This window comes from Balaenoptera borealis (genome assembly GCF_965194805.1).
Source record: "Balaenoptera borealis genome assembly, chromosome: 16".
NCBI lineage: Eukaryota > Metazoa > Chordata > Mammalia > Artiodactyla > Balaenopteridae > Balaenoptera > Balaenoptera borealis.
In genome coordinates this window covers 22,701,803-22,729,211 of record NC_138872.1, presented here as the reverse complement: position 1 = coordinate 22,729,211, position 27,409 = coordinate 22,701,803, and the positions used below count along the sequence as shown (strand labels likewise).

At 40.3% G+C, this 27,409-nt stretch overlaps 1 protein-coding gene across 1 annotated transcript in view; it reads right to left on the bottom strand.

Annotated features, from left to right (window-relative positions):
- The window catches only part of MROH8 (maestro heat like repeat family member 8), a 59,425-nt gene that overhangs the window by 23,624 nt on the left and 8,392 nt on the right, over positions 1-27,409 (bottom strand). The window contains 11 exon segments of the mRNA XM_082362037.1: positions 604-764; positions 2,627-2,779; positions 4,032-4,150; positions 5,712-5,847; positions 15,394-15,498; positions 16,693-16,749; positions 16,751-16,789; positions 17,979-18,123; positions 18,876-18,904; positions 18,908-18,955; positions 26,218-26,340. Coding sequence (XP_082218163.1) covers positions 604-764; positions 2,627-2,779; positions 4,032-4,150; positions 5,712-5,847; positions 15,394-15,498; positions 16,693-16,749; positions 16,751-16,789; positions 17,979-18,123; positions 18,876-18,904; positions 18,908-18,955; positions 26,218-26,340 — 1,115 coding nt within the window.

Sequence of the window (27,409 nt, the reverse complement as noted above, 5' to 3'; positions counted from 1 at the left end):
CTATGATTCTGTTCCTATTTATGTATATATTTATACTTTCTTTTTTATGTATACAGTTATTTTTTGGCTAAATCTTTCTCAAGTGCTTTGTAGATATCATGACATTCACCTCTAAATCTCTATCTCTTAAATTATCTGTCTCCTAAGAATAAAGACACTTTTCTATATATCTATATTATCATTTCACAACTAAGAAAATTATGTTAATTTAGTAATCTAGTATAGAGTCTATATTTAAATCTCCTCAGAATTTTCTTTTACAGCTTTTGTTTTTCTTCCAGGATCCAATCAAAGTCATGTATTGTATTTGGTTATGTCTCTTTAGTGTCTTTTTACCTAGAACGGTGCCCTCAGCACAATTTTTTCTTTCATGACATTAACGTTTTTGAAGAGTTCAGTCCAACTATCTTGTAAAATGTTCTTCATTCTGGATTTTCTAGATTGTTTCCTTATTTTATGCATTATATTCTGATTTATATTGAAGGCATCTGTCTGTATCTTATAAGAACATTATTAGATTTTTGAGGGCAACCACGTTCCACAATATTCAGAGCTGTATCACACACCCCAATTTAAGCCAGAGGCTGTATCAGATTCTGTTACTTGTCATATGGTACTGGGTGACACAGAAGGTGGCTGATCACTATATCTGTATACTTGGGCCTGGAGATAAACATACTCACAGTATTTATGATTTGCTGGCAGACTCTAGGCTGGCTGATTATGGATAGCGGGGCACAGATAACTCCCATAATTTCTGGCACCTGAAGAAAGGAAAGAAATCACTAAGACCTTAATGCTGTAGGACACTGATAGTTACTGAGGATACTGTGGTTATTTTTAAAAGATCCTCAGGGAGACTTTTAAAACAGAATGTTTATTATTTTTAAAAAGTGTATTATTATCAAAACTACTTAAAATATACCTGTATGAATGTATATGCATATAAAAGGATTTGGAAGAACATACATATATATATATACATATATACAAAGATATTAATGTCTTTGAGTGATGGGATATTTATTTTTTGGCTTATATATTTTTTCTAATTTTTCCTTAAAGATTATGTATTGTTTTTTTTCTTAATATTTATTTATTTATTTGGCTGCTCTGGGTCTTAGTTGCGGCACGTGGGATCTTCGTTTTGGCATGTGGGATCTTTAGTTGTGGCACTTGGGATCTAGTTCCCTGACCAGGGATCCAACCCGGGCCCCCAGCATTGGGAGCCTGGAGTCTTAACCACTGGACCACCAGGGAAGTCCCTGTATTCGTTTTATAATAAGACAAACTAATGAAAGTGTTGGAAGGAAGCTGGGTTTTTTCCACTCTGACTCTGAGAATGGCAGAGGAGTCATACACGCCTTCCTCCTGGAGATGTTTATCATGTTCAGGTAAAGTCAGCAGGAGCCACAGGGCTTTGGTCCATTTCTCTGCTTGGACTGCTCTTCCTGCTCATAGACTCGTGGCTTCAGGTCTCTGTGGAAATGTCACCTTCTCAGAGAGGCGGTTCTTAGCAGCCTCATATAAAATGGCCATCATTACCACCAGCTGCCAGAAACAGGTTTGAGTATGGGCAGGTGATGCAATTTTGGCCAGTGAATCATGAGGGAAAATCTACCAGGGCTTCTGGGAAAGATTTTTCTCTCTGATTAAAGGAAGGCAACCTCTCTCTTCTTTGCTCGGTAGTCTTGTCTTATCTGCTCATAAAGTTTGAAATTGTGGTGACTATCTTATGACTATATGAACAGGTAAAGCTGGAATGACGGAAAACCCCTTGGCTCTCTGATAACATTGTTGAGTTGCTGAACCAATCCTAGAAAATATACTCTACTTCCAGACTTCTTAATGTATGAGATGATAAACCCTTTGTTTAAGCGTCTCATAATTGATTTTTTTTTTTACAACTGAAAGCACCCAAATGATACAAGTGCCCATTTCACCACAGTACTCATCTTTTTGCATCTTTGCTATTTTAATAGGTTAAAAAATGGGTTTTCATCATTTTAAAATTATTTTTTATTTTTATCAAAGTGCAACATGCACACAATTTAAAAAGTCCAGTGGTATTTCAAGGCTCTCTCCTGCCTATTCCCCAGGTCCACTCTCCAGAGACAACTACTTTCATCCATTTACCTCTTCCAGTATGTCCTTCCATATTTTTAGATGATATAACCATATTGTTATTTCTTCATGTATCAATTTTAGATACATTTAAATAAATTCTCCTGATTTTAAGTTTACAAAGTTGGCTTCCTTCTAGGATCACTGATGGCTCGATTTTTTAAAGATTATATACCTCTAACCTGAATGAGGATCTAAATTGGAGTTACCATTCTCATATGTGTTTCCTCCCAGAAAAACTATATTCTTTTGGAAAATATGGACCACACCTTAGATTTTTAAAAATTGCCCTCCCTAGTTGCATACACAGTGGTTGTTAATTATATGCTTGGTTTATGAATGATTGTTCAACATTGACCAAACACACTAAGGCTTTGACCCTGGTCCCCTTCAGTAGTTGTTCTCAGCTGCATAGGAGCAGCAGGAGAGACCTCAGCATCTGTAGGAGGGGAGAGTTCTTGCCAGCATTTTAAACCCAGGAAATGATCACTGAGCTGTTTACCTTCTCAAACCAGGACTCCGCATTCTTCACCAATGTTATCAGCAATTCCCCCGCTGACTGCTGGGTGCAGGGATGTTTCAGGTTTTTCAGGCCATCCAATGTAGTCATTACAAACTGGCAGAGCTCATTTGAATTGAGAAAAACTTCAAAGACCTGAGATGATTTAGGGAAAATGAACTTTAAAGACACACGGTATGACAGAAAGAGTCCTGAACAAGGAATAGATTCTAAGTCAACAATCAGAGAAGCATACAAACCTGTACAGGGCTATTTACTTCTATACTGTTTACAAAAGTGAAAAACTCAAAGCAACCCAAATGTCCCATGCTAGGGACTATGCATGGTCTCTTACAGCTCTGACTTTTAGAAAGAAGCTTGAGGCACTTCCCTGGCAGTGGTTAGGACTCTGTGCTTCCACTGCAGGGGGCACGGGTTCAATCCCTGGTTGGGGAACTAAGATCCCACAAGGTGAGCGGTGAGGCCAAAAAAAAAAAAAAAAGCTTGATTACTGAGATCCTCAGAAAGAGTGACATGTGACACTTTTATAGGAATAGGAATTAAGGAAAGGCCCTAATGCTAGACGGCTGACAGGGACCCACGCCTAGCTAAAATAATTTGCCTGGAGATAATATATTAAAAGAATGTGTCATTCTGCTTTTCACTGTACTTGGCAGTGTATAAAGTCTTTCACATAATTATAATAGGTATAATCTACTGGGCACTTACTATGTGACAGGCACTAAGCAAAGCATTTTCTATACTGTATCTCATTTAACTCATAACAATTGAATTATCCCAATTTTTACGGATCCTCATCATACAGTTAAGGAAACTGATGTAAAGACAATTTAAATTACCTGAAACCTTTGACCCTACATGAGTAAGATCTGTAAGTTTTTTTCTGTATCACCTAACATAGTGCCTGGTCCCTAATAGATGCTTAATATTTGTGGGATATTGAATAAATATCTTAATTAATTAAAAAGTGTAAGGCTTGTTGGATCAACTACACCCTCTTTAAATTCCTTTTTGTGACAAGGGTTTAAATTTGCAAGAGGCTGGCTAGGGTTAGGACAGCAATCAGTGAGAGCAGAGCTTGACTGAAGAGATATCCAAACAGTGATACTGGCCTCACTGACAGGCTGACATAAACCACTAAACTCACAGGGCAAGGTGTGTAAGAGTCATAGCCATGGTGCCTCGTCTCCAAACTATGAAATATTCAGAGAGCAAATTCTCTGGGCAATCGTGTATGTTTAGTTTTATAAGAAGTTAACGGAACTCTTCCCAGCGTGGTTTTACCATTTCACTTTCCCATGAACAAATGTATGAGACTTCTGGTTGTCTCCCGTCCTCTCCAACATTTCAAGCTGTCTGTCTTTATAATTTTAGCCATTCTGATTACCTGGGCAATTTTGAAAGGACAACTGTAGAACCGTTTAATACTGTAGAGTTCTAGGAGTTCTCGACATTTTTTCATTGTTCTTTTCAAGCTTTGGTGCTTTTTCTTGTCATGAGTGATATCTGAGAAAAAACATAAAATATTATACTTTCTGGCTTATTTCTTTTTTCTTGATTTTGCAAGTCTGGTTGATCTCCAGGTTGAAGTGAATCCCTAGTCTCACTCTTGTCTTTTTCACTTGAATAAAAATGCCTGGGGGAAGGAGTGTGTGTTTATCTGATATGTTTCCCCTCTGTGGTACAGCAATATATAAAAAGAGCTGAAAAAAAAGAAAAGAGCTTTTTGTAAGAGCAGAACTTCTGAGTGATTTGGGAGTATAATAAACAAGGCAAGCTAAACCATTCATTTCCCCATTGGTGATGACTTTTGAGCAGTCTCCCTATGAAGCTTGGATCCCCATAAAAAATTACATGATTTTGTACTGTCTGATAATTCTGCTATCAGAAATCTCCATGTGTCTAGTTTTGCTGGTTACTGAGTCTGCCCAGACTCCCTCACAGTGCCTTGTTTTCCTCATGTTTTACTGTGACTCATGTTCACTGGAAATTTATCTATAGGAAGTATTTGAGCCCTTGGTTAAGGATACCATCTCTCCAACTATAAGCTCTTTGGGGGAAGGGACCTTGCCTGTCTTGCTCACCAGTGCATCCTTCGAACGAGAAGTGCTTCATAAATATTTGTTGAATGAACAACCAGTCGTATTTCCATGGCTATATGTCTTGGTAGACAAAGCTCATACTCAGAGCTGCCCAGAGATGATACTGCTGCTTTGGGAAGAACAGAGCTTTCTTATCCTTGGTATGAGTGAGCCCAGGCAGGGCAACTCCTTGGTGGGGATAGAGGAGACTAAGACTCAAACACGGGGGGGATGCTGGGTTAGATATCTTCTGAAGTCTCTTCCAATTGCGGGGGGTCAGTGATTCACTCCTGGACCACAGTGGCCCTTGCTCTGTTTTTCAAACTCCCCAAGCTCATACCTGCTGAGCGCCCTTGTTCATGCTGTTCCTTCGGCCTAGTATGCTCTTCTTATCACTTCACTTGGCTAAATGTCCCTTATTTTTTAAGTTTAAGTTATCTTCAGAAAAGCCTTTTCTGAACCCCACAACTAGATTTGACTCTTACTCATGGCCTCTGTAATTTCCCTTCATAGCAGCCATCTTTGTTTATAAGAAGAGTTATCTGTTGATACTTTGATTGTCTGACTCCCGCACTAGACTATGTGTTACGTAAGGACCGGACCACTTATTTTCTGGTTACTATTAGATCTGAGTAAGTACTCAGTAAACATTTATGGGATAAACAAATAAATTCAGGCCCAAATGATGGCAAGAACTTCTACTTCCGACCAAACTAATCATTCCAGCTTGTCCACAGGGCCACGTGTTTACTACTCCAACTCCATGGCCGCGCAGGTGGCTGACACTGCTGGGTCTGATCCAGTGTTATGCTTCGAATTATTAAGTCAGTGTTGCTCTATCTTTGCCTATGGAGTATGTACCTTTCTCTTTATGTACTACTGTAAAAGTCTTTCTAGAATGTGGGAAGTGAGTGCACAAGGAGGGCTGGTGCTCGTGTTGTGCTGGAGAATTAACTCAGGGCCTCGCTGCCTTCAGCATGCCTTACACTTCAGTCTCAGTATAATATGCAGCAGGTAGTGCGTGCCCTCTGCAGCCTCCTCGGCCACCTCTTTCACTGGGTCCCCACACAGTAGGGCCGTCAGAGCCACTAGGTGCCCAAGTCTTTGGAATCGCAGTGGAAGCTAGTAAGGAAGCAAAAGAAAAATGCCATTAGAATACAGGTGCATTTGGTGCCTTAGATTTAAGTTGTTGAGAAGTAATTCCACTTGCACCCCCTACTCAAGAGAAGTGCAAGGGTCACGACCAGCCCTTGGATCTCCCAGGTTAACAGTTAACATGTGTAGATACAATATATCCAGCAGATGGTATTAAATAGGACAAATTCCAACTTAAGTAAGCAATCTGAAAAATGAAAAAGCTTTGTATATAAAGATGTTCATACTAGCACTGTTTTTAAAGACCACATATTCAAAATAATTGCCAATAGTAACAAGAACTATGAATACAATCATTATGAATCAAGTATCCCAAGAATTTATGATAAGTTAGGAAAATGTGCTAGTTTGCTAAGTGAAAAAGTTAGATGCAAAGTTAAGATATACCATTTAACAATATTTTAAAATTTTATTTATTAATATTTTACACTATTATGGAAAAAAAACTAAGGTAGCTGGCAAAAACCCACCAGAAAAAGAAATATAATTTAAAATAGGGCTTCCCTGGTGGCACAATGGTTAAGAATCCGCCTGTCAATGCAAGGCACATGGGTTCGAGCCCTGGTCCGGGAAGATCCCACATGCCGCGGAGCAACTAAGCCCGTGTGCCACAACTACTGAGCCTGCGATCTAGAGCCCGCGAGCCACAATATGAAGCCCGCGTGCCATAACAACTGAAGCTCACATGCCTAGAGCCTGTGCTCCGCAACAAGAGAAGCCACCGCAATGAGAAGCCTGTGCACCACAACAAAGAGTAGACCCCTCTTGCCGCAACTAGAGAAAGCCCGTGCACAGCAACAAAGACCCAACGCAGCCAAAAATAAAATAATTAATTAATTTTAAAAAAAGTAAAATAGTGAAAAAGTGGGACAAATAAAAAAATGAAGGCAGAAAAGATAAATGAAGTTAAGGATTTTGTTAGCGTGCAGAATGCATAATCACTATTTGCTGGAGCTAGGCCACAGAGCTAGGCTCTGAACTTCCTCAGGGCTCATGCAGAGGTACACACATATGATTCGCATTGCCCATAAAGTAAGAAGCAAATAGCCATGCAGAGGAGGCGCAACTGTTCCTAGGACTGAAGCAGAAATTTCTTCTGTGGCTTTTCAGAAAAATATATTGAGATACTGTGAACAACAGCTTCTACAACCTATTTACAGTAAACACAGCAACACATACACAAAGCTGTGTAACATCTTTCATTCTCTGATAATACGTTCATTCATTCAGTCAATCAACAAACACTGAGTGTCAATTATGAGCCAGGTACTGGTTATGACTATGGCCCTTATGCATAAGGCACTTCGACTGGCACTGGGGATACAAGCAGTGAACAAAAGCTAACATCTCTTTTCATGAAGGTGACATTCTAGTTGGAGGAACAGAAAATAAAAAAATTAAGAAGTAAAATTCATTATGCATCAAATGGTGATAAACGTTATGATGCAGAAAAATGCAGGGGACAAGGATAGGAACTGCTATTTTATTTTATTTTTTTTATTTAAAAAAAATATTTATTTATTTATTTTGGCTGCGCCAGGTCTTAGTTGCAGCATGCGGGATCTTTAGTTGCAGCAAGTGGACCTCTTAGTTGTGGCACGCAGACTCTTAGTTGCAACATGCATGCGGGATCTAGTTCCCCGACCAGGGATTGAGCCCCCTGCACTGGAAGTGCAGAGTCTTACCCACTGGACCACCAGGGAAGTCCCCAGAAATTGCTATTTTAGAATGTCAGGGAAGACCTCCCTAATGTTGAAAGGAGGGATTGAGCCACACAGATAGACATCTGGGAGAAAAGCATTCCAGGCAGAGAGAATAACAAGCGCAAAGAGAAGGGAGTGTGTCTGGTGCTTCTGAGGAACAAGAAGGCTTGGTTGGCTGGAGTAAAGTAATTGAGAGTGAAAGAAATAGGAGGCAGATGAGGATGAGGCCAGATGGCTTAGTAACTTACAAAACGTTGTAAGGATTTTGGATTTTATTCTGTGTGAGGTAGGAAGCCATTGGAGGGTTTTGAGCAGACAAAGGACACAAGTGACTTACATTTATTCAATAAATATTAAATTGAACATCTACTGAGTGGCAGATTCTGTGCTGGAATAAGTCAGGGGTGTAGACAGGCAGGAAGAGCTAGATCACACAAGACCTTGTATTCTAAGAACAGATGGAAATCATTGGATCAAAAGAGTGACATGGAGATAGTCTCAACCACCAGAGGGCAGACAGCAGAAGCAAGAAAAACTATAATCCTGCAGCCTGTGGAACAAAAACCACATTCACAGAAAGACAGACAAGATGAAAAGGCAGAGGGCTATATACCAGATGAAGGAACAAGATAAAACCCCAGAAAAACAACTAAATGAAGTGGAGATAGGCAACCTTCCAGAAAAAGAATTCAGAATAATGATAGTGAAGATGATCCAGGACCTCGGAATAAGAATGGAGGCAAAGATTGAGAAGATGCAAGAAATGTTTAACAGACCTAGAAGAATTAAAAAACAAAACAAACAGAGGTGAACAATACAATAACTGAAATGAAAACTACACTAGAAGGAATCAATAGCAGAATAACTGAGGCAGAAGAATGGATAAGCGACCTGGAAGACAGAATGGTGGAATTCACTGGTGCGGAACAGACTAAAGAAAAAAGAATGAAAAGAAATGAAGACAGCCTAAGAGACCTCTGGGACAACATTAAACGCAACAACATTCGCATTATATGGGTCCCAGAAGGAGAAGAGAGAGAGAAAGGACCAGAGAAAATACTTGAAGAGATTATAGTCGAAAACTTCCCTAACATGGGAAAGGAAATAGCCACCCAAGTCCAGGAAGCACAGTGAGTCCCATACAGGATAAACCCAAGGAGAAACAAGCCGAGACACATAGTAATCAAATTGGCAAAAATTAAAGACAAAGAAAAATTATTGAAAGCAGCAAGGGAAAAACGACAAATAACATACAAGGGAACTCCCATAAGGGTAACAGCTGATTTCTCAGCAGAAACTCTACAAGCCAGAAGGGAGTGGCATGATATACTTCAAGTGATGAAAGGGAAGAACCTACAACCAAGAGTACTCTACCCAGCAAGGATCTCATTCACATTCGATGGAGAAATCAAAAGCTTTACAGACAAGCAAAAGCTAAGAGAATTCAGCACCACCAAACCAGCTCGACAACAAATGCTAAAGGAACTTCTCTAAGTGGGAGACACACGAGAAGAAAAGGACCTACAAAAACAAACCCAAAACAATTAAGAAAATGGTCATAGGAACATACATATCGATAATTACCTTAAACGTGAATGGATTAAATGCTCCAACCAAAAGACACAGGCTTGCTGAATGGATACAAAAACAAGACCCATCTATATGCTGTCTACAAGAGACCCACTTCAGACCTAGGGACACGTACAGACTGAAAGTGAGGGGATGGAAAAAGATATTCCATGCAAATGGAAATCAAAAGAAAGCCGGAGTAGCTATACTCATATCAGATAAAATAGACTTTAAAATAAAGAATGTTACATGAGACAAGGAAGGACACTACATAATGATCAAGGGATCAATCCAAGAAGAATATATAACAATTATAAATATATATGCACCCAACATAGGAGCACCTTGATACATAAGGCAACTGCTAACAGCTATAAAAGAGGAAATTGACAGTAACACAATCATAGTGGGGGACTTTAACACCTCACTTACACCAATGGACAGATCATCCAAAATGAAAATAAATAAGGAAACAGAAGCTTTAAATGACACAATAGACCAGATAGATTTAATTGATATTTATAGGATATTCCATCCAAAAACAGCAGATTACACTTTCTTCTCAAGTGCGCACGGAACATTCTCCAGGATAGATCACATCTTGGGTCACAAATCAAGCCTCAGTAAAATTAAGAAAATTGAAATCACATCAAGCATCTTTTCTGACCACAACGCTATGAGATTAGAAATAAATTACAGGGGAAAAGACATAAAAAACACAAACACATGGAGGCTAAACAATACATTACTAAATAACCAAGAGATCACTGAAGAAATCAAAGAGGAAATCAAAAAATACCTAGAGACAAATGACAATGAAAACACGACGATCCAAAACCTATGGGATGCAGCAAAAGCAGTTCTAAGAGGGAAGTTTATAGCTATACAAGCCTACCTCAAGAAACAAGAAAAATCTCAAGTAAACAATCTAACCTTACACCTAAAGGAACTAGAGAAAGAAGAACAAACAAAACCCAAAGTTAGCAGAAGGAAAGAAATCATAAAGATCAGAGCAGAAATAAATGAAATAGAAACAAAGAAAACAATAGCAAAGATCAATAAAACTAAAAGCTGGTTCTTTGAGAAGATAAACAAAATTGATAAGCCATTAGCCAGACTCATCAAGAAAAAGAGGGAGAGGACTCAAATCAATAAAATCAGAAATGAAAAAGGAGAAGTTACAACAGACACTGCAGAAACACAAAGCATCCTAAGAGACTACTACGAGCAACTCTATGCCAATAAAATGGACAATCTGGAAGAAATGGACAAATTCTTAGAAAGGTATAACCTTCCAAGACTGAACCAGGAAGAAACAGAAAATATGAACAGACCAATCACAAGTAATGAAATTGAAACTGTGATTAAAAATCTTCCAACAAACAAAAGTCCAGGACCAGATGGCTTCACAGGTGAATTCTATCAAACATTTAGAGAAGAGCTAACACCCATCCTTCTCAAACTCTTCCAAAAAATTGCAGAGGAAGGAACACTCCCAAACTCATTCTATGAGGCCACCATCACCCTGATACCAAAACCAGACAAAGATACTACAAAAAAAGAAAATTACAGACCAATATCACTGATGAATATAGATGCAAAAATCCTCAACAAAATACTAGCAAACAGAATCCAACAGCACATTAAAAGGATCATACCCCATGATCAAGTGGGATTTATCCCAAGGATGCAAGGATTCTTCAATATACGCAAATCAATCAATGTGATACACCATATTAACAAACTGAAGGATAAAAACCATATGATCATCTCAATAGATGCAGAAAAAGCTTTTGACAAAATTCAACACCCATTTATGATAAAAACTCTCCAGAAAGTGGGCATAGAGGGAACCTACCTCAACATAATAAAGGCCATATACGACAAACCCACAGCAAACATCATTCTCAATGGTGAAACACTGAAAGCATTTCCTCTAAGATCAGGAACGAGACAAGGATGTCCACTCTCACCACTATTATTCAACATAGTTTTGGAAGTCCTAGCCACGGCAATCAGAGAAGAAAAAGAAATAAAAGGAATACAAATTGGAAAAGAAGAAGTAAAACTGTCACTGTTTGCAGATGACATGCTACTATACATAGAGAATCCTAAAGATGCCACCAGAAAACTACTAGAGCTCATCAATGAATTTGGTAAAGTTGCAGGATACAAAATTAATGCACAGAAATCTCTTGCATTCCTATACACTAATGATGAAAAATCTGAAAGAGAAATTATGGAAACACCCCCATTTACCACTGCAACAAAAAGAATAAAATACCTCAGAATAAACCTACCTAGGGAGACAAAAGACCTGTATGCAGAAAACTATAAGACACTGATGAAAGAAATTAAAGATGATACCAACAGGTGGAGAGATATATCATGTTCTTGGATTGGAAGAATTAATATTGTGAAAATGACTATACTACCCAAAACAATCTACAGATACAATGCAATCCCTATCAAATTACCAATGACATTTTTTACGGAACTAGAACAAATCAGCTTAAAATTTGTAAGGAGACACAAAAGACCCCGAATAGCCAAAGCAGTCTTGAGGGAAGAAAACGGAGCTGGAGGAATCAGACTCCCTGACTTCAGACTCTACTACAAAGCTACAGTAATCAAGACAATATGGTACTGGCACAAAAACAAAAACATAGATCAATGGAACAAGACAGAAAGCCCAGAGATAAACCCACTCACCTATGGTCAACCAATCTATGACAAAGGAGGCAAAGATATACAATGGAGAAAAGATAGTCTCTTCAATAAGTGGTGCTGGGAAAACTGGACAGCTACATGTAAAAGAATGAAATTAGAACACTCCCTAACACCATACACAAAAATAAACTCAAAATGGATTCGAGACCTAAATGTAAGACCGGACACTATAAAACTCTTAGAGGAAAACATAGGAAGAACACTCTTTGACATAAATCACAGCAAGTTCTTTCTTGATCCACCTCCTAGATTAATGGAGATAAAACCAAAAATAAACAAATGGGACCTAATGAAACTTAAAAGCTTTTGCAGAGCAAAGGAAACCATAAACAAGACTAAAAGACAACCCTCAGAATGGGAGAAAATATTTGCAAACGAATCAACGGACAAAGGATTAATCTCCAAAATATATGAACAGCTCATTCAGCTCAATATTAAAGAAACAAACAACCCAATCCAAAAATGGGCAGAACACCTAAATAGACATTTCTCCAAAGAAGACATACAGATGGCCAAGAAGCACATGAAAAGATGCTCAACATCACTAATTATTAGAGAAATGCAAATCAAAACTCCAATGAGGTATCACCTCACACCAGTTAGAATGGGCATCATCAGAAAATCTACAAACAACAAATGCTGGAGAGGGTGTGGAGAAAAGGGAACCCTCTTGCACTGTTGGTGGGAATGTAAATTGATACAGCCACTATGGAGAACAGTATGGAGGTTCCTTAAAAAACTAAAAATAGATTTACCATATGATCCAGCAATCCCACTACTGGGCGTATACCCAGAGTAAACCATAATTCAAAAAGACACATGCACCCCAATGTTCATTGTAGCACTATTTACAATAGCCAGGACATGGAAGCAACCTAAATGCCCATCGACAGACGAATGGATAAAGAAGATGTGGTACATATACACAATGGAATATTACTCAGCCATAAAAAGGAACGAAATTGAATCATTTGTAGAGACGTGGATGGATCTAGAGACTGTCATACAGAGTGAAGTAAGTCAGAAAGAGAAAAACAAATATCGTATATTATTGCATGTATGTGGAACCTAGAAAAATGGTACAGATGAGCCGGTTTGCAGGGCAGAAGTTGAGACACAGATGTAGAGAACAGACATATGGACACCAAGGGGGGAAAACTGCGGTGGAGTGGGGATGGTGGTGTGCTGAATTGGGCGATTGGGATTGACATGTATACACTGATGTGTATAAACTTGATGACTAACAAGAACCTGCAGTATAAAAAAACAAAAAACAACAACAAAAAAGAGTGACATGGGTTTTAAGAAGATAACTCTTATGGCTACATGTAGAGAAAAAATTGGAAGGAACTGAGTGGAAGACCCCATCCCAACACATTCATGCAGAAAAAAGTACTCAGAAGGAATAAATAAAAATGTTAACAGGGGCTATCTCCAGATGACAAGATAGTTTCTCTTCCTTCTAGTTTTAAAATTTTTAATTTTCTCTAATGAGCCTATTTATATTCATAATATTAAAAAATCTCAAACCTTATTAAGACAGAAAAGGTTATTGGAGAATTATGTTCTTAGTCTGACCACTAAGTAGTTCTTTAATGTTCTCTTTCTCAATTCTTTATCTTTTTAGGCTTATTTGAGAATATAAAAAGAGTAGGTGACCCAGAGAATATACATTTGTCAAAACTATACACTTACATTAGGTGGATTTCATTGTATATAAATTTTAATATATAAATTATAACTCAATAAAGTTGATTTAAGAAAAACTATGGACCTTCCTCGGACTGCACCACACAAAATTCTGCATACAACGTTCTAGATGTTCACAGACCCCAATGGCACCTAAGTTAAGCACCCTTACATTAGCAATTCTCCCCAGGAAGAAAATGTTAAGGAAGATCTGCAGGGCCTAGAGAGAGATTATGTATAGGAAGGAGTCTTTTGAAACTCTTGTCTTTAATCTGCAGCCAAAATTAGAGGTTGAGGAAGAAGGAGGCATTGTTGATAACAATAGGGTAGTCAGTGAGGACAGAATAAGGTAGTCAGTGATGGCCACAAGTCACTTGCTAACACTGACTAAACAGAGAAAAAGGGAAGTAGCATAGTTTGAGGGACTGAGCTTCAATAAGGAGGTGGAAAGTTTGGATATGCTTTCAATGGGAGAAATAAGAAAGTTAGTGGAATGCTGTCCTTTTAAACATGACTGTTAGAATATTTATATCAAGGGCAAATTCTCTAAGGAATTCTGGCATAAAGACCTAGTATTCCTACCCCCCAACTTCTCTTCCAATTCCTGGGCCTTATTATGCAGATTGGAGAAATGATGGATAGAGAACAGAAGAGGCTCCAGTGCCTAGAAGATCTACTGGGGAAAGAAGAACGAGATTTGCGGATGAAAACAGAAACAGATCAGGAGGGAGGATCCTAGTTTTGGGGAATTCTTTTTAGGAGTTATGGGAGAAGATGCAGAACAAGTGAGAAGTGAGAGAGTGAAAGAGGGAAATGAGGGGATTTAAAGAGAGGTACAATAGAACTATTTTCTTTGAGATGCTGGGAGATATATATTTATTTATTTTAACATCTTTATTGGAGTATAATTGCTTTACAATGGTGTGTTAGTTTCTGCTTTATAACAAAGTGACTCAGCTATACGTATACATATACCTGCATATCTCCTCCCTCTTGTGGCTCCCTCCCACGCTCCCTATCCCACCCCTCCAGGCGGTCACAAAGCACTGAGCTGATCTGATGCTGGGAGATTTTTAAATTGATTCACACACTTATATTTGCCTGCTGGACTTTACTACTTCAAATATAACAATGCACAGAGGGCTTCCCTGGTGGCACAGTGGTTAAGAATCCACCTGCCAATGCAGGGGACACGGGTTCAAGCCCTGGTCCGGAAAGATCCCATGTGCCGGGGAGGAACTAAGCCCGTGTGCCACAACTACTGAGCCTGCACTCTACAGCCCGCGAGCCACAACTACTGAGCCCACGTGCCACAACTCCTGAAGCCCACGTGCCTAGAGCCCATGCTCCGCAACAAGAGAAGCCACCGCAGTGAGAAGCCTGCACACCTCAACGAAGAGTAGCCCCCGTTCGCTGCAACTAGAGAAAGCCCGTGTGCAGCAACGAGGACCCAACACAGCCAAAAATAAATAAATAAAATAGATACATTTGAAAAAAAAAAAAAAAAGCAATGCACAGAGACTAGGCCACTGAAGGCCCTCAGATATTTTCAGGTTACATTTATTTACTCATTCATTTGAAAACATATACTCTATTGTTATGCACCAGCTCTTGTGCATCCCCATGAGGACGCAAGATTAATAAACACAGTACCTGGCCTCAAGCTGTTCAGTTATGGGAGAGGAGCAGATATGTGAATAATGCTAAGGGCTATTATGTAAGCACCAAGAAATCATCAGTTTGGGGAGTCATAGACAGGATGGGAAATAGGCAGTAAAAGGATGGCTCTGGATCCTTCATCTTCAACTAAAGGGCTGCTTACCTTCAGGCTGAGATTTCTGGATAAACACTTCAGAACTTGAGCCATGCTGGCTGTGGCCTGTTCCCACTCATGGTCTTTGACTGACTGTAACCAGGGGTCCATGTGCTGCGAAAAATAAAGGGAGCCTGAATGGTTTATCAGGAAGATCTGGGATAACACCTATATTCTTTTGGAAGAAAGTGTGGAGGGAGAAGTCCCACATGTCACTACTGCGTCTGAAAATATCTTCCTAAATGATAAACCAGTTTTGGTTGCAAATGAAAGTAGTGGGATGACAAACAAGGCACAAAGATCTAGGGCATCAGGTGGTCAGGCTTCTACAGGGGCTTATTGTCTAGACTTATTTTCCCTTCATCCACCTTTCTTCAATTATTTATTCTATTCTTCTGTATGTTTTTAGCCTTCTGAAATCTACTTTGGAAAGAAAGAAAATTAATGATGTGCTATAAAGGAACTCTGAGGATGGGAAATTGCATCTGCCTGAAACAGGGAAGGATTCATGGAGAAAATAATATTCATGAGCGGGAGCTTCATAAAGAGGGTGGCATTTCAGGTAGAAGAAACGGCTTGCATTAAGCTGCCAAGACAGGAAAGTACAAGGCACAACCAGATAAAGGAGAGAAACCCAATCTGGCTGGAGTGTTGATATATAAATAGAAGAGGAATGAGAAATAACGTTAAGGTCGGTGTGGCAAAGACAAATGTCCATCTGTATAAAGGCACACATTATTAATAATAGTTTAAAGGGTTATCCCTTTCTGGAATATTTGCATCTTAAAAAGGGCAAAGTGAGCAAGATGCTTGAACTGCAGTGAATGCACTCCAATGAATAAATCCCTATTGGTGGAATGGCAGCTACTGGAACGGGTACAGGTCAGGGCAGGTGGTTATTAACGACCTTTGAATCTCGCATGGTAGGCAGCTGCCTATTTACTCACTCACACGAGGCTGACTCTGTTCTCCTGGTCACTGATTGAAACCCTTCTATAATAATAAGCAGTGATAATTTAAGGAATAATTATAGCAACCACTTAAACCATTTATTGAAGGCCATTTATTCAACACTCAGTAATTGTTATCTCCATTTAAAGGTGAAAAGACTGAGAGATTAAATTCCTTGCGAATGTATAGCCGATGAATGGCAGGGAGTCAGAATTTGAACCCAAGTCTGACTCAAAATGGACAACTGATACTCAACTATTATGCTGTCTCCTAAAACTGAATCCTTCCATATTTTCTTCTTCCACTTTCACCAGTTAATAGGAGTAGTTTCCTATTCTCTCCTGATATCCTGTTTACCTTAAAAATGATGTCAAGATTTTTCAAATGTGGGTCTTTTATCACCAAACTCTGGAGCCATCTCAGAGAAGGCCTGAAACGTCTGCCTGTAGAGACACTGCAAAGGCACAGGGTTAGTGAGGACCGCCCCCTGCCGTGAAGTTCCCCAACACTGTACACTTGTAAGGCTCTCCTTGTTATCTTAGACCTTACTCAAAGGTGAAGGACTTCTGAGTGTAGTACTAGCAGGCAGTGTGTGACCTGAGGTGAAACAATAAATCTTCATTTCAAATGGATACCTCAGCCTTACTGGGAACACAGTTAACTGACTCTAACTACATTTGAGAAATTACTTATGGGTCATCAAAATACTTTTAAAGTTTGACTTGTGAGTCTTTCTGACACCTTGAAACCTAGGGGAACAAAGTCTCCTTGGGCAGTTGCTTCACCTTCCAGTTTACCAGCTGCAGAAGGAAATCCAGGCCTTTGCACTTCTTTCCTCTTCTCTCTGCCTAAAAGCTTCTCTTCCAGAGATATTCACGCCCTCTCTCTGCAACTGTCATCTCATCAGGAAGGCTTTCTCTGGCCATCTTATGTAAAAAAAAAAAGCCCCTGTGCCTCCCAAACACAGTACTAGGTATCCTCCTCTTTCCCTGTTTTATTTTTTCATAGCACTTATTACCACCTAATATTATATTTATTTATTAGTAGTTTGTATCTCTGCACTAGGAGGTAAGCTCCCTGATGAGAATGTGTACTGCTGTCTTTCTGCTGCCTGTCATGATGCTTGGTATCAATACATGATAACCCTAAATATCTGCTAAGCATATGAACACTCCCACCTTATTTTAAATACTTATTTATTTATTTGGCTGCACCAGGTCTTAGTTGCGGCATGTGGGATCTTTTAGTTGCGGCATGCGGGATCTTTAGTTGCGGCATGCGGGATCTTTAGTTGCGGCATGCAAACTCTTAGTTGTGGCATGTGGGATCTAGTTCCCTGAACAGGGGTCGAACCCGGGCCCCCTGCGTTGGGAGTGCGGAATCTTAGCCACTGAACCACCTTATTATAAGTCCTTCCTACCTTATTTTAAAGCCAAAAGCAGGAAAAGAAGGAATGAAGGGAAGAAGAAAGAAGAATAAAATAAAATGGAATAAAAAAGCTATTTAATTTAACCACTTATTTTATTCACCAGACTTGGCTTCAATGGTTTTTTGGCTAGTTCCAAAAAATCAAATGCACTTTCAAAAGGTCAGCATCAGCTGACCCTGTGGATGGCAAGTTACTAAAGCAAGGTGTGAGCTACCTCAGAGTTGTAGGATCCACCTGGCATGATTTCCTGCAGCTGGGTAAGAGTCTTTACAGAGGGCAGAGCAATTACACTTTTGGTGACAAGACTGAACAGGTCAGCTCGCTCTTCAGAGCCAAACAGCAAATAGACATCTTGGTAACTAAGGAAAGACATTTTGGGAATAGCAAGCTGGAAGAGTTTGATTTGAAGTTGATAAGCAGGAATCCAAGTAACCCAAAAGGGAAGGAGAGACTGACTGGTGTATCATTCTGATGGAGGAGATAAATGGCACGTTTGTCATTCTGTCTAAACCAATCTTGCAAAAGGTTAGAGGAAGAGTTTCAGGCTCAGAGCCTCCATCCTTGTCCCCTTTCCCTCCACATCCACAAGACGTCACCAGAGTGACATCTTTCAGGCTTTCCTCCAATTCAAGCACATAGGGAAGCTGCTACAGTCTGGTATAGTCAACCATGATTTTCCAAAGTGTGTTCTGCTGAATGCTTGTTAGTTTGGGTGGGCTGACCCAAGTTTCAAAACCTTTTAACTACAGGACTTCTTGGGACCTTTAGTCAGTTAATGTGCAGTACTAATCTCTAAGAGAGGTAAACAGCAGGCAGCCCTTCCAAATTTCTCAGGCCATGGGCCTCTACTGTTAGGACGCATATATGCGAATAACTTTCCACTGAATATACTCTGGACAAAACTGAACTCCACAGAGGTTCCAGTGGGTCTTTGAGATATAGATGGTAGAACAAATGAAGTCCAAGTTCTTACATAAAAACATGGATTTGGCTTCCCCTTCCTTATCTAAATAGTTTTCAGAAGTTAAAAATATGAAACACATCTGTTGGCTCTGGTATTGACCTTGAACGAGGAACCAGGATGCACGTGTAGGGGGCATATGGGCATCACCTGAAGTCAGTGATGGTGACAAAGACCTCCTAGCGCACAGGGCTGAAGAGAGAATGCAGGGGCTCCTCCTCCACCAGCGTCTGCAATGAGAGGGAAAGAACTTTAGAGAGTCGGAAATGGGCCAAGCCATTAGGCCAGATGACGGGAGACGTGGACGGCCTGCAAGAACAATGGCAGGTCCTTCGGCAGGCCCTGCTCCTGGGCTTCACAGGACTGGCAGCAGGACCGTGGCCGGGCTAGTTTAGTCCCTGGGGCCTGGCTCTGCCTCTTACTAGCTGTTTGAGCTGATACAAGTTATGTAACCTCCTTGTACCTCGGTTTCCTTATCTGTAAAACAAGATAACAGTACTACTTACCTTCATGGGTTGGTTGTGAGAACTAAATGAGCTAATTCATAATACCCAGTGGCCCACAGTAACTGTGATAGTGTCTGTTAGTCATTATTTTCATTACTAGTAATTATTTCCAGTTTAGGAATCCTAACTCCTCTTTCTACTACACCAGCCATTTCTTCTCTAGTGTCTAATATTATTCTAAGTTAGTTGTCCTAGAAAAGGAACAACGTTCCAAATTCCAAACTGGCAGAGGGAAAGCAGCTTTGCACTGCTGAATAAACCTGCAGAGTGATAGGAAAAACAGAGGCTTTGGAGCTGGATACACCTGGGTTTGAGCACTGGCTCTGCCTCTCACTCTGTGTGACCCTGTGTGTAGTATTTAACTTCTCTGTGCCTGAGTTTCCTTATCTGTACGGAGGAGATGAGCTACATCTCAGGAGTTGATGTGAAGAGCAAATGTAAATGGTTGTAGTGGCCGCCTTACTGGATTGTCTACCCAGCCTCTCTGGAAACTGCCTTCGGCCATCAGGAATGGGCATCTCACAGCCACATTTCTGCTAAGTCATTCTGTCCCACTAACCACAACTCACCTGTCTAGGAGTACACACCAAGGTCAACTAGATTCTCTCAGGAATCTGGAACTGCGACAAGGAGCCTCAATCTCAGTTTGGCTGATCTATTAAAAGGAGACAACTTAAAATTTGGGAGCACTGCCCTATGGACAGGGGAACTGAGAGAACAAATTTTGGCAACAGAGAGAGAGAGAGAGAGAGAGAGAGGGAGGGAGGGAGAGGAAAGGAGAGAGGGAAAGGGGAGAAAGAGAGGAAAGGGGAGAAGGAGGGAGAAGGAGGGAAAGGGAGAGAGGGAGAGGGAGGGAGATGGAAATGCATGCAAAGGAGCAAAGATAAGAGATGGAAAGTTCTCAATGAGCATTTGGAAATTTTTTTTTCTGGTTTCATTCCCTTCCTGGAGCAGGCTGCTCTTCCTATCACAGGATTCTAGGGAATACTCAGTTATCCTAAGAACAAATCTCCCCTTTTGTGTTTCAGCTGCCTCTAGTAGATTTCTCTTACCTGCCACCAAAAAGACCTCATTTGGAACTTAGGATGGTGCCCAGGAGGCAGTGCTCAGCAAACATTACTGGGTTTTCTTTTGAGCCCCTTTCTGAGTTTTCTCTTTCTCTCCTCACTTTCCAACTCTGGTCAGATCTTGCAGGTGGCCTGCTTGCTCTTCTTCCTTATTTCCTCATGGAGCTTACTTATTTTTATGGTTTTATAGTCTGGAAGGGACAAAGCATAAGACTCTGCCTTCAGCCTGAGAGGCCTCTACTCACCCACATTTAGTCATCTCAAGGGCATCACCACTAAGATCCCAGCTACAACCTGGCATTTTGGTGTTAAAAGGTGAGCTCATCACTGTCCCAGTCCAAAGGACATACATTCTCTGCCTTCAATTGTTGCTGATGGAGCCCTTTCCCAGGGCTCATAAGATAGATGATTTATGACTCCTTTATTTATTCCCCACATCCAGTCAATCACAGTGATAGTTCCTCCCTGCTCTGCACAGATTCTGATTCTCCATTCCTGTAGCCATACTCCTCACATGTGGATGAAGGCGGTACATCTTAGCTAAACCACCAGGCCTGCAATTCTTTCTGACTTCAATCTACTTGACCACTTCTGTCAGAATAATCTTCCGTTTTCTTTTTTTTTTAATTTTTATTGGAGTGTAGTTGATTTACAATGTTGTGTTAGTTTCAGGTGTACAGCAAAATGAATCAGTTATACATGTACATATATCCCCTCTTTTTTAGATTCTCTTCCCATATAGGTCATTACAGAGTATTGAGTAGAGTTCCCTGTGCTATACAGTAGGTCCTTAGTAGTTACCTATTTTATATATAGTAGTGTGTATATGTCAATCCCAATCTCCCAGTTTATCCCTGCCCCCCACCCCCTGGTAACCATAAGTTTGTTTTTTACAACTGTGACTCTACTTCTGTTTTGTAAATAAGTTCATTTGTACCCTTTTTTTAGATTCCATATATAAGCGATATCATATGATATTTGTCTTTCTCTGACTTACTTCACTCAGTATGTCTTTTGCTTTCTTTTTTTAATCAGTTAGGTATGAATGGCTTATTATATATTCACAATTATGCTAACTACTATGGGTAATCAGAAGTTGAGAGGCTATTTTTTGATTGTAAAGTATTTGTGTGGCAGGGACCTCCTGGGAGGTGACTATCCAGATCATAGCAATCACCCTTTCTCTGGGAACTGCCTCTAATACACAGGGAGGGACGCCCAGAAGTCATGTCATCACTATACAGTGCTGCCCTCAGACACGATTGATGCAGGAGTGGAGAAGAGACCCAGTCTGGGCCAATCAGACTCTCTCTCCCAGAATTTGGAATTACAGAGTGACAGACACAGACTGGGAGTTGCTAGAGGTTAGAGTCATAGTGATGGCAGAGCAGGCCCTGCCTTTGAAATTCCTGGAGGTGTCCTGGAACAGACTCCTTTAGAGGCCTGATTGTTAAACATCTTCCTTAGACTCTAAGGGAGATATCCCAGCATCCTTTGGTTTCTAACTCAAGTGAGCCAGAGTTGATTTTTGTTGCTTGCCTCAAGAAGAATCTTAACCAATCTTAACAAAATGAGACATTTGTCTCAAAGTTCTTAATGAAAGCCATACAGATATTACTATCTCCATTTTCTGGGTGGAGCGAGAGGTTCAGAGAAGCAAAGTGATTTGTCTAAGATCACACAGGTTGTGCTTGACAGAACTAGAACTAGAAATTGTGTCTTTTGATTCCTATAGCTCCCTTTCTTCTCCATCCTTCTGCTTCAGGGAGCTCAAACTCCTTCTGCTTTAGGCCAACTGGACAGATTATTTTCATATCAGTTCAGTCCATTGTAAATTGTCTGTCCTCTGAACTCCTTCAGCATTTATTATTCGTATCACTGAAGAGTCTTCCTGAAACATCATTCTCATCCATTTCCTGCCTCAGTGCTCAAGTAACACAGTGACTCTTCAATGCTGAGTACACCATTTAACTATTTACCAAAGAACAACATAGTGGTAGGGTTTGGTGAAGGACCTCAATGCAGAATTAGGGTGGAGCCCCAAGCTGGCAGAGGAGAATTAAGAGGCACTAAGGACAAGTCTGGCTACATTAAAATTCTATAACAGTAGTACTGGTGCCTGTGTCTGCTGTTGGCTAACAACAGCACCTAAAAACCACACCCCTGGCCATTCTGCCATATTTCAGGATGTACAACCCTGGCCTTGCATAACCAGGTATTAATTTACTAATCAAAGCCCCTACTCACTGGTTCCTTCTCTCAACCCTATTCATCACATCATTTGAGGCTTAGATCAGAAGATCTATCTGGATTAATTTCACTTAAATCTTGTCATTACTTTATATCTCAGTTGTCATTGTAGTTCTTCTCTTTTCTATTAAAGTTCTCAACATACTGTTTGCATCTCTTCTGATTTTGAGGTAACAGACATACAATAAACTGTACATATTTAAAGTGTATAGTTTGATGATTTTGGACATATGTATGCACGCATGAAATCATCACCACAATCAAGATATGGATCACTCCCCAAAGTTCTCTTGTGTTACCTTGTAAATTCTCCCTCCTGCCTGAACCACTCTACTCCTACCTTCAGAAAACCATTGATGTGATGTCACTATAAGTCTAAATTTTCTAGAATTTTATATAAATGGAATCACAAAGTATATCCTCTTTTATCTGGCTTCTTTCACTCAGTATAATTATTTTGAGATTCATCCAAGTTGTACAATGTTAATAGTTCATTCCTTTTCATTGCTGAGTAGTATTCCATTATATGGATATACCAAAATTTGTTTATCTTCTCGTCTGTTGATGGGCCTTTGGGCTGTTTCCAGTGTTTAGTTATTACAAATAGAATGGCTATGAAACACTGGTATACAAGTCTTTGCATGGACATATGCTTCATTTTACCTAGGAATGGAATTGCTGGGTCATATGGTAAGTATATATTTAACTTTGTAAGAAACTGCCAAATTATTTTCCAAAATGGTTGTGCCATTTAAATTCTCATCAGCAGTGTATGGGAGTTTTAGTTGTGCCATATCCTCCTCACCAACATTTGCCTTTCTTTTTATTTTAGCCATTCTAGTGGGTGTATAGTTGAATCTCATTGTGGTTTTAATTTGCTTTTCCCTAATCATGATGATGGAGCATGTTTTCATGTGCTTATTTATTTATTTATTTATTTAGGCTGCTCCAGGTCTTAGTTGAGGCATGTGGGATCTTTGTTGAGGCATGAGGGATCTTTAGCTGTGGCATGCAAACTCTTAGTTGCGGCATGCAGACTCTTAGTTGCGGCATGCATGCGGGATCTAGTTCCCCGACCAGGGATTGAACCCCGGGCCCCCTGCATTGGGAGCGTGGAGTCTTTCCCACTGGACCGCCAGGGAAGTTCCTTCATGCGTGTATTTATAAATCTCCTTTGGTGAAGTGCTGTAACAGATTTTTCCACCTTCCTTTCCACATTCTGTTCTCAGCTCTTTTAATGTGGATACTGAAGAGCCATGCACTGGGATGGGTCATGAGAAGACTGGAAAATGCCTTAAAATTCTTCTCTCTTTATGATGGCCCTGGCTGTCTCCTCAGCACAACTGCCTCTCCTCTTGGTTGTTGGGAGCAGCACTCATTTAGCCCCTGCACATGGTCTTGCAGGGACGCTATAGACTTGAACAATCATGCACTGATCCATGCAATTTTCTCATGGACACCAACTATCTTTAATCCTTCTAGGCTGAACCCCTTGCCAGACCAAACTTTGGTTGATACCTGACAGTGGGTATTTTACTACTGGCTGGAGAGATCCAGGTGCACAGCATGGGGAAATTCAGTGTGCTTTCGTTGTCTGAGACTTCCTTGTGGATCTTCTGAGCTGGTTGGTTGCACCATGTGGCAACCCACTGCTGCCAATTCTTGTGGAAGTGGGACTTTGGAATCATGCCATTTTGGCTGAGTCATATGGCTGTGTAGAACCCTCTTTCCATGGAGTAGAGCCAAGCAGAAAGCTACACTCATTCTCTAATCTGCATTATATTGTTCTGTTCTTCTTGATGTATTACTTGGAATCATTCTCAACCTATTTATCAGGTGTAGTCACTTCCAAACTAATTGTAAACTCTTGGAGGGCAAGGAATAACACTTCCAGGAAATTTGTATCCTTTTCAAAGCACCACAATGTTCTGTGTACAGAAGATCTTTGATACAGTCTATTGCTTAACAAACCTGTTAGCTGGTTAGCCTTCAATTCTGAAAACTAATCATCAGTCTAATCAGCCTTACAGATCTGTGGGTTGAAAGTGAGCTGCTCATTTTTCTGAAGTAGATAAGAAATCTCAGATTCAGAATTTTACAGCTCTAGAGAAACTGAAGGGAACATTACACAGATGAGAAAACCAAAGCATCAAAAAGTTAAGTGCGGGGGCTTCCCTGGTGGCGCAGTGGTTGAGAGTCCCCCTGCCAGTGCAGGGGACATGGGTTCGAGTCCTGGTCCGGGAAGATCCCACATGCTGTGGAGCACCTAAGCCTGTGCGCCACAAATACTGAGCCTGCGCTCTAGAGCCTGCGAGCCACAACTACTGAGCCCGCGTGCCACAACTACTGAAGCTCGTGCGCCTAGAGCCCGTGCTCTGCAACAAGAGAAGCCACCGCAATGAGAAGCCCGTGCACTGCAACAAAGAGTAGCCCCCGCTCGCCGCAACTAGAGAAAGCCCGCGTGCAGCAACAAAGACCCAACACAGCCAAAAATAAATAAATTAATTAAAAAAAAAAAAAAAGTTAAGTGCGGGACTTCCCCGGTGGTCCAGTGATAAAGAATCCGCCTTCCAATGCAGGGGACGCAGGTCCAATCCCTGTTCGGGGAACTAAGATCCCACATGCTGCGGGGCAACTAAGCCAGCGTGCCACAACTACTGAGCCCGCGCGCCTCAACTACAGAGCCCACGCACTCTGGAGCCCACGCACCACAAGTAGAGAGAGAAAACCCACACGCCACAATTAGAGAAGCCCGTGTGTCTCAGCGAATGATCCCACATGCCTCAATGAAGATCCCACGTGCTGCAAGTAAGACCTGACACAGCCAATAAATAAATAAACAAATAAATAAATAATTTTTAAAAAAGATTAAAATAAAAAAAGTTAAGTGCTTGCCTAAGTGCATCACCTCCTTTCTAAAGGCCTTCTGGATCCTTTGACATGGAAGTGACCACTCACACACCTATTCCTCTGTGCCCTTATTATACCTTTTTAAACTTTTGTTACAGTCCCTGTAACAATTGATTGGCTGCAGGAACAGGGATTATGTCTTTGTCTTTGTCGCCCCAATTCCCAGGACACTGCCTGGAACTGTCAAGTGCTTAATAAGGCAATGAATGAATGAGTTAGTGGCACAGTGTGGCTGGAGTTAAGTGCACATAGGACAAAATACAATAATAAAAAGGATACAATCATGTTACTCAAATGCAAAATATGTGTTAGGTACCGTGTTATGTGGCTTACATTTATTTATATAATGCTCTCAACAGCTCTGTGAAGTAGATACGGCTATTCTCATTTTATAGTTGAGGAAACTGAGGCACTGAGGAGTTAAGTAATTTCCCAAATTCACACAGCTAGAAAGAGGCAGAACTGCACTTGAACCTAGGCATTTGATTAGAGTCTGCCTCAAAACTACTGCTTGATTATGCAGCATTGTCCTTACTGAGAAATTTAAATGCTGTTGCCCGCCTTTCTGCTCCTCTTTCAATTGTTTTTCAAGGGTGACTATATTTGTGGAATACCCTGAGTATTTCTCCTCCATGCAGAGATACTGATACGAGAAGAGGTTGAGGGAATTGAGAATATAGGTAAAGCCACTAAAATTTGTTAGCCAAGTCACTGAATGTGCATGGTCCCGATAATTTGTGATAAGGTCACAATACTTACATTTAACATATGCACAATGTCTACTACGTGGCTGAGAATGAATGACTCTGTGGTTTCATCATAAGGTGAAGTTCGGCTGAGAGAAGACAAAGATCTTAGGAATGTCAGCTTCTCAAGTTCACTCTGAGTTTGTAGAAAAATGATAAAAACACAATTATGCATTATAATCTCATTTTATAATTGTAAAGGCTTTTGAAAAGTTTCTTGGAATGTTTTAAACAACTGACATCTCATTCAATCCAAGATTAGTTTTTTATTATAAGGAATGAATAAGTTACAGAGGATAAAATTCCTTGTCCACTGGTTCTGCCTGGGTTTGGGACCTCATTTTCCCTCCCAGCTAGATTTTACCAAGCGCTCCATGATGGCTCTCACCATCTTTAGTCTTTGATTCCCCACCTACCCACCCTGTGTACTGCTGTCTGATTAAGGTCCTAAAGGTGACCTCTGATGCTATTACTTCCAGCTCTCCTGATGTCATTAAAGTCATTATTTTGAGTCTCTGTTTCCTATTAAAATGCAAGTCCAGACTTGAACAATAAAATCTTTTGTATTATTCTCTTTTTCTGATTATAAACACAGTTTCTGTCATAGAAACTTTGAAAAAATAAAGTATAAAGAAGAAAATAAAAGACACCTATAATTCTACATATCTTGAGAAAATTTCTTCCAGTCTTTTCTCCCCTGCATGTAGATGGTATAAACTGATAAGCTCTCTGGACAGTAAGCAGCAAATATAGCAAGAAGCTGACTTCAACGGCCTGACTCTCACCTGGATTAGTATAGCAAGCCAACATTGGGTCACACCGCTCCAGTTCTGCCCCCTTCCAATCTATTCGTCCAGCTATCACCAGTTTCATCTTTATAAAATGCAAATTTGATCAGGTAACTCCCTACTGAAACTCTTTTCAATAGCACTCATGGAGGTCAAGGCCCATCTCAATGTGACGGCAGCTAACCTCTTCAAATTCATCTTTTGCCTTGCCCGCTAGCATTCTGAGCTTTAGCCCAGTTAAGTTTCATGCTGCCCTTTCTTGCTTCTGGGCCTTTTCACTTTCTGAATTCTCTACACTTTTTGTTTACTGACTGAAATCTATATATGCTTAAAGACTTGGATCATGCATTTTCTCCTGAAGCTGGGTCAGGTAACCTTCTAAGTATATCCATAAACCACATGTGCATATTGCTAACA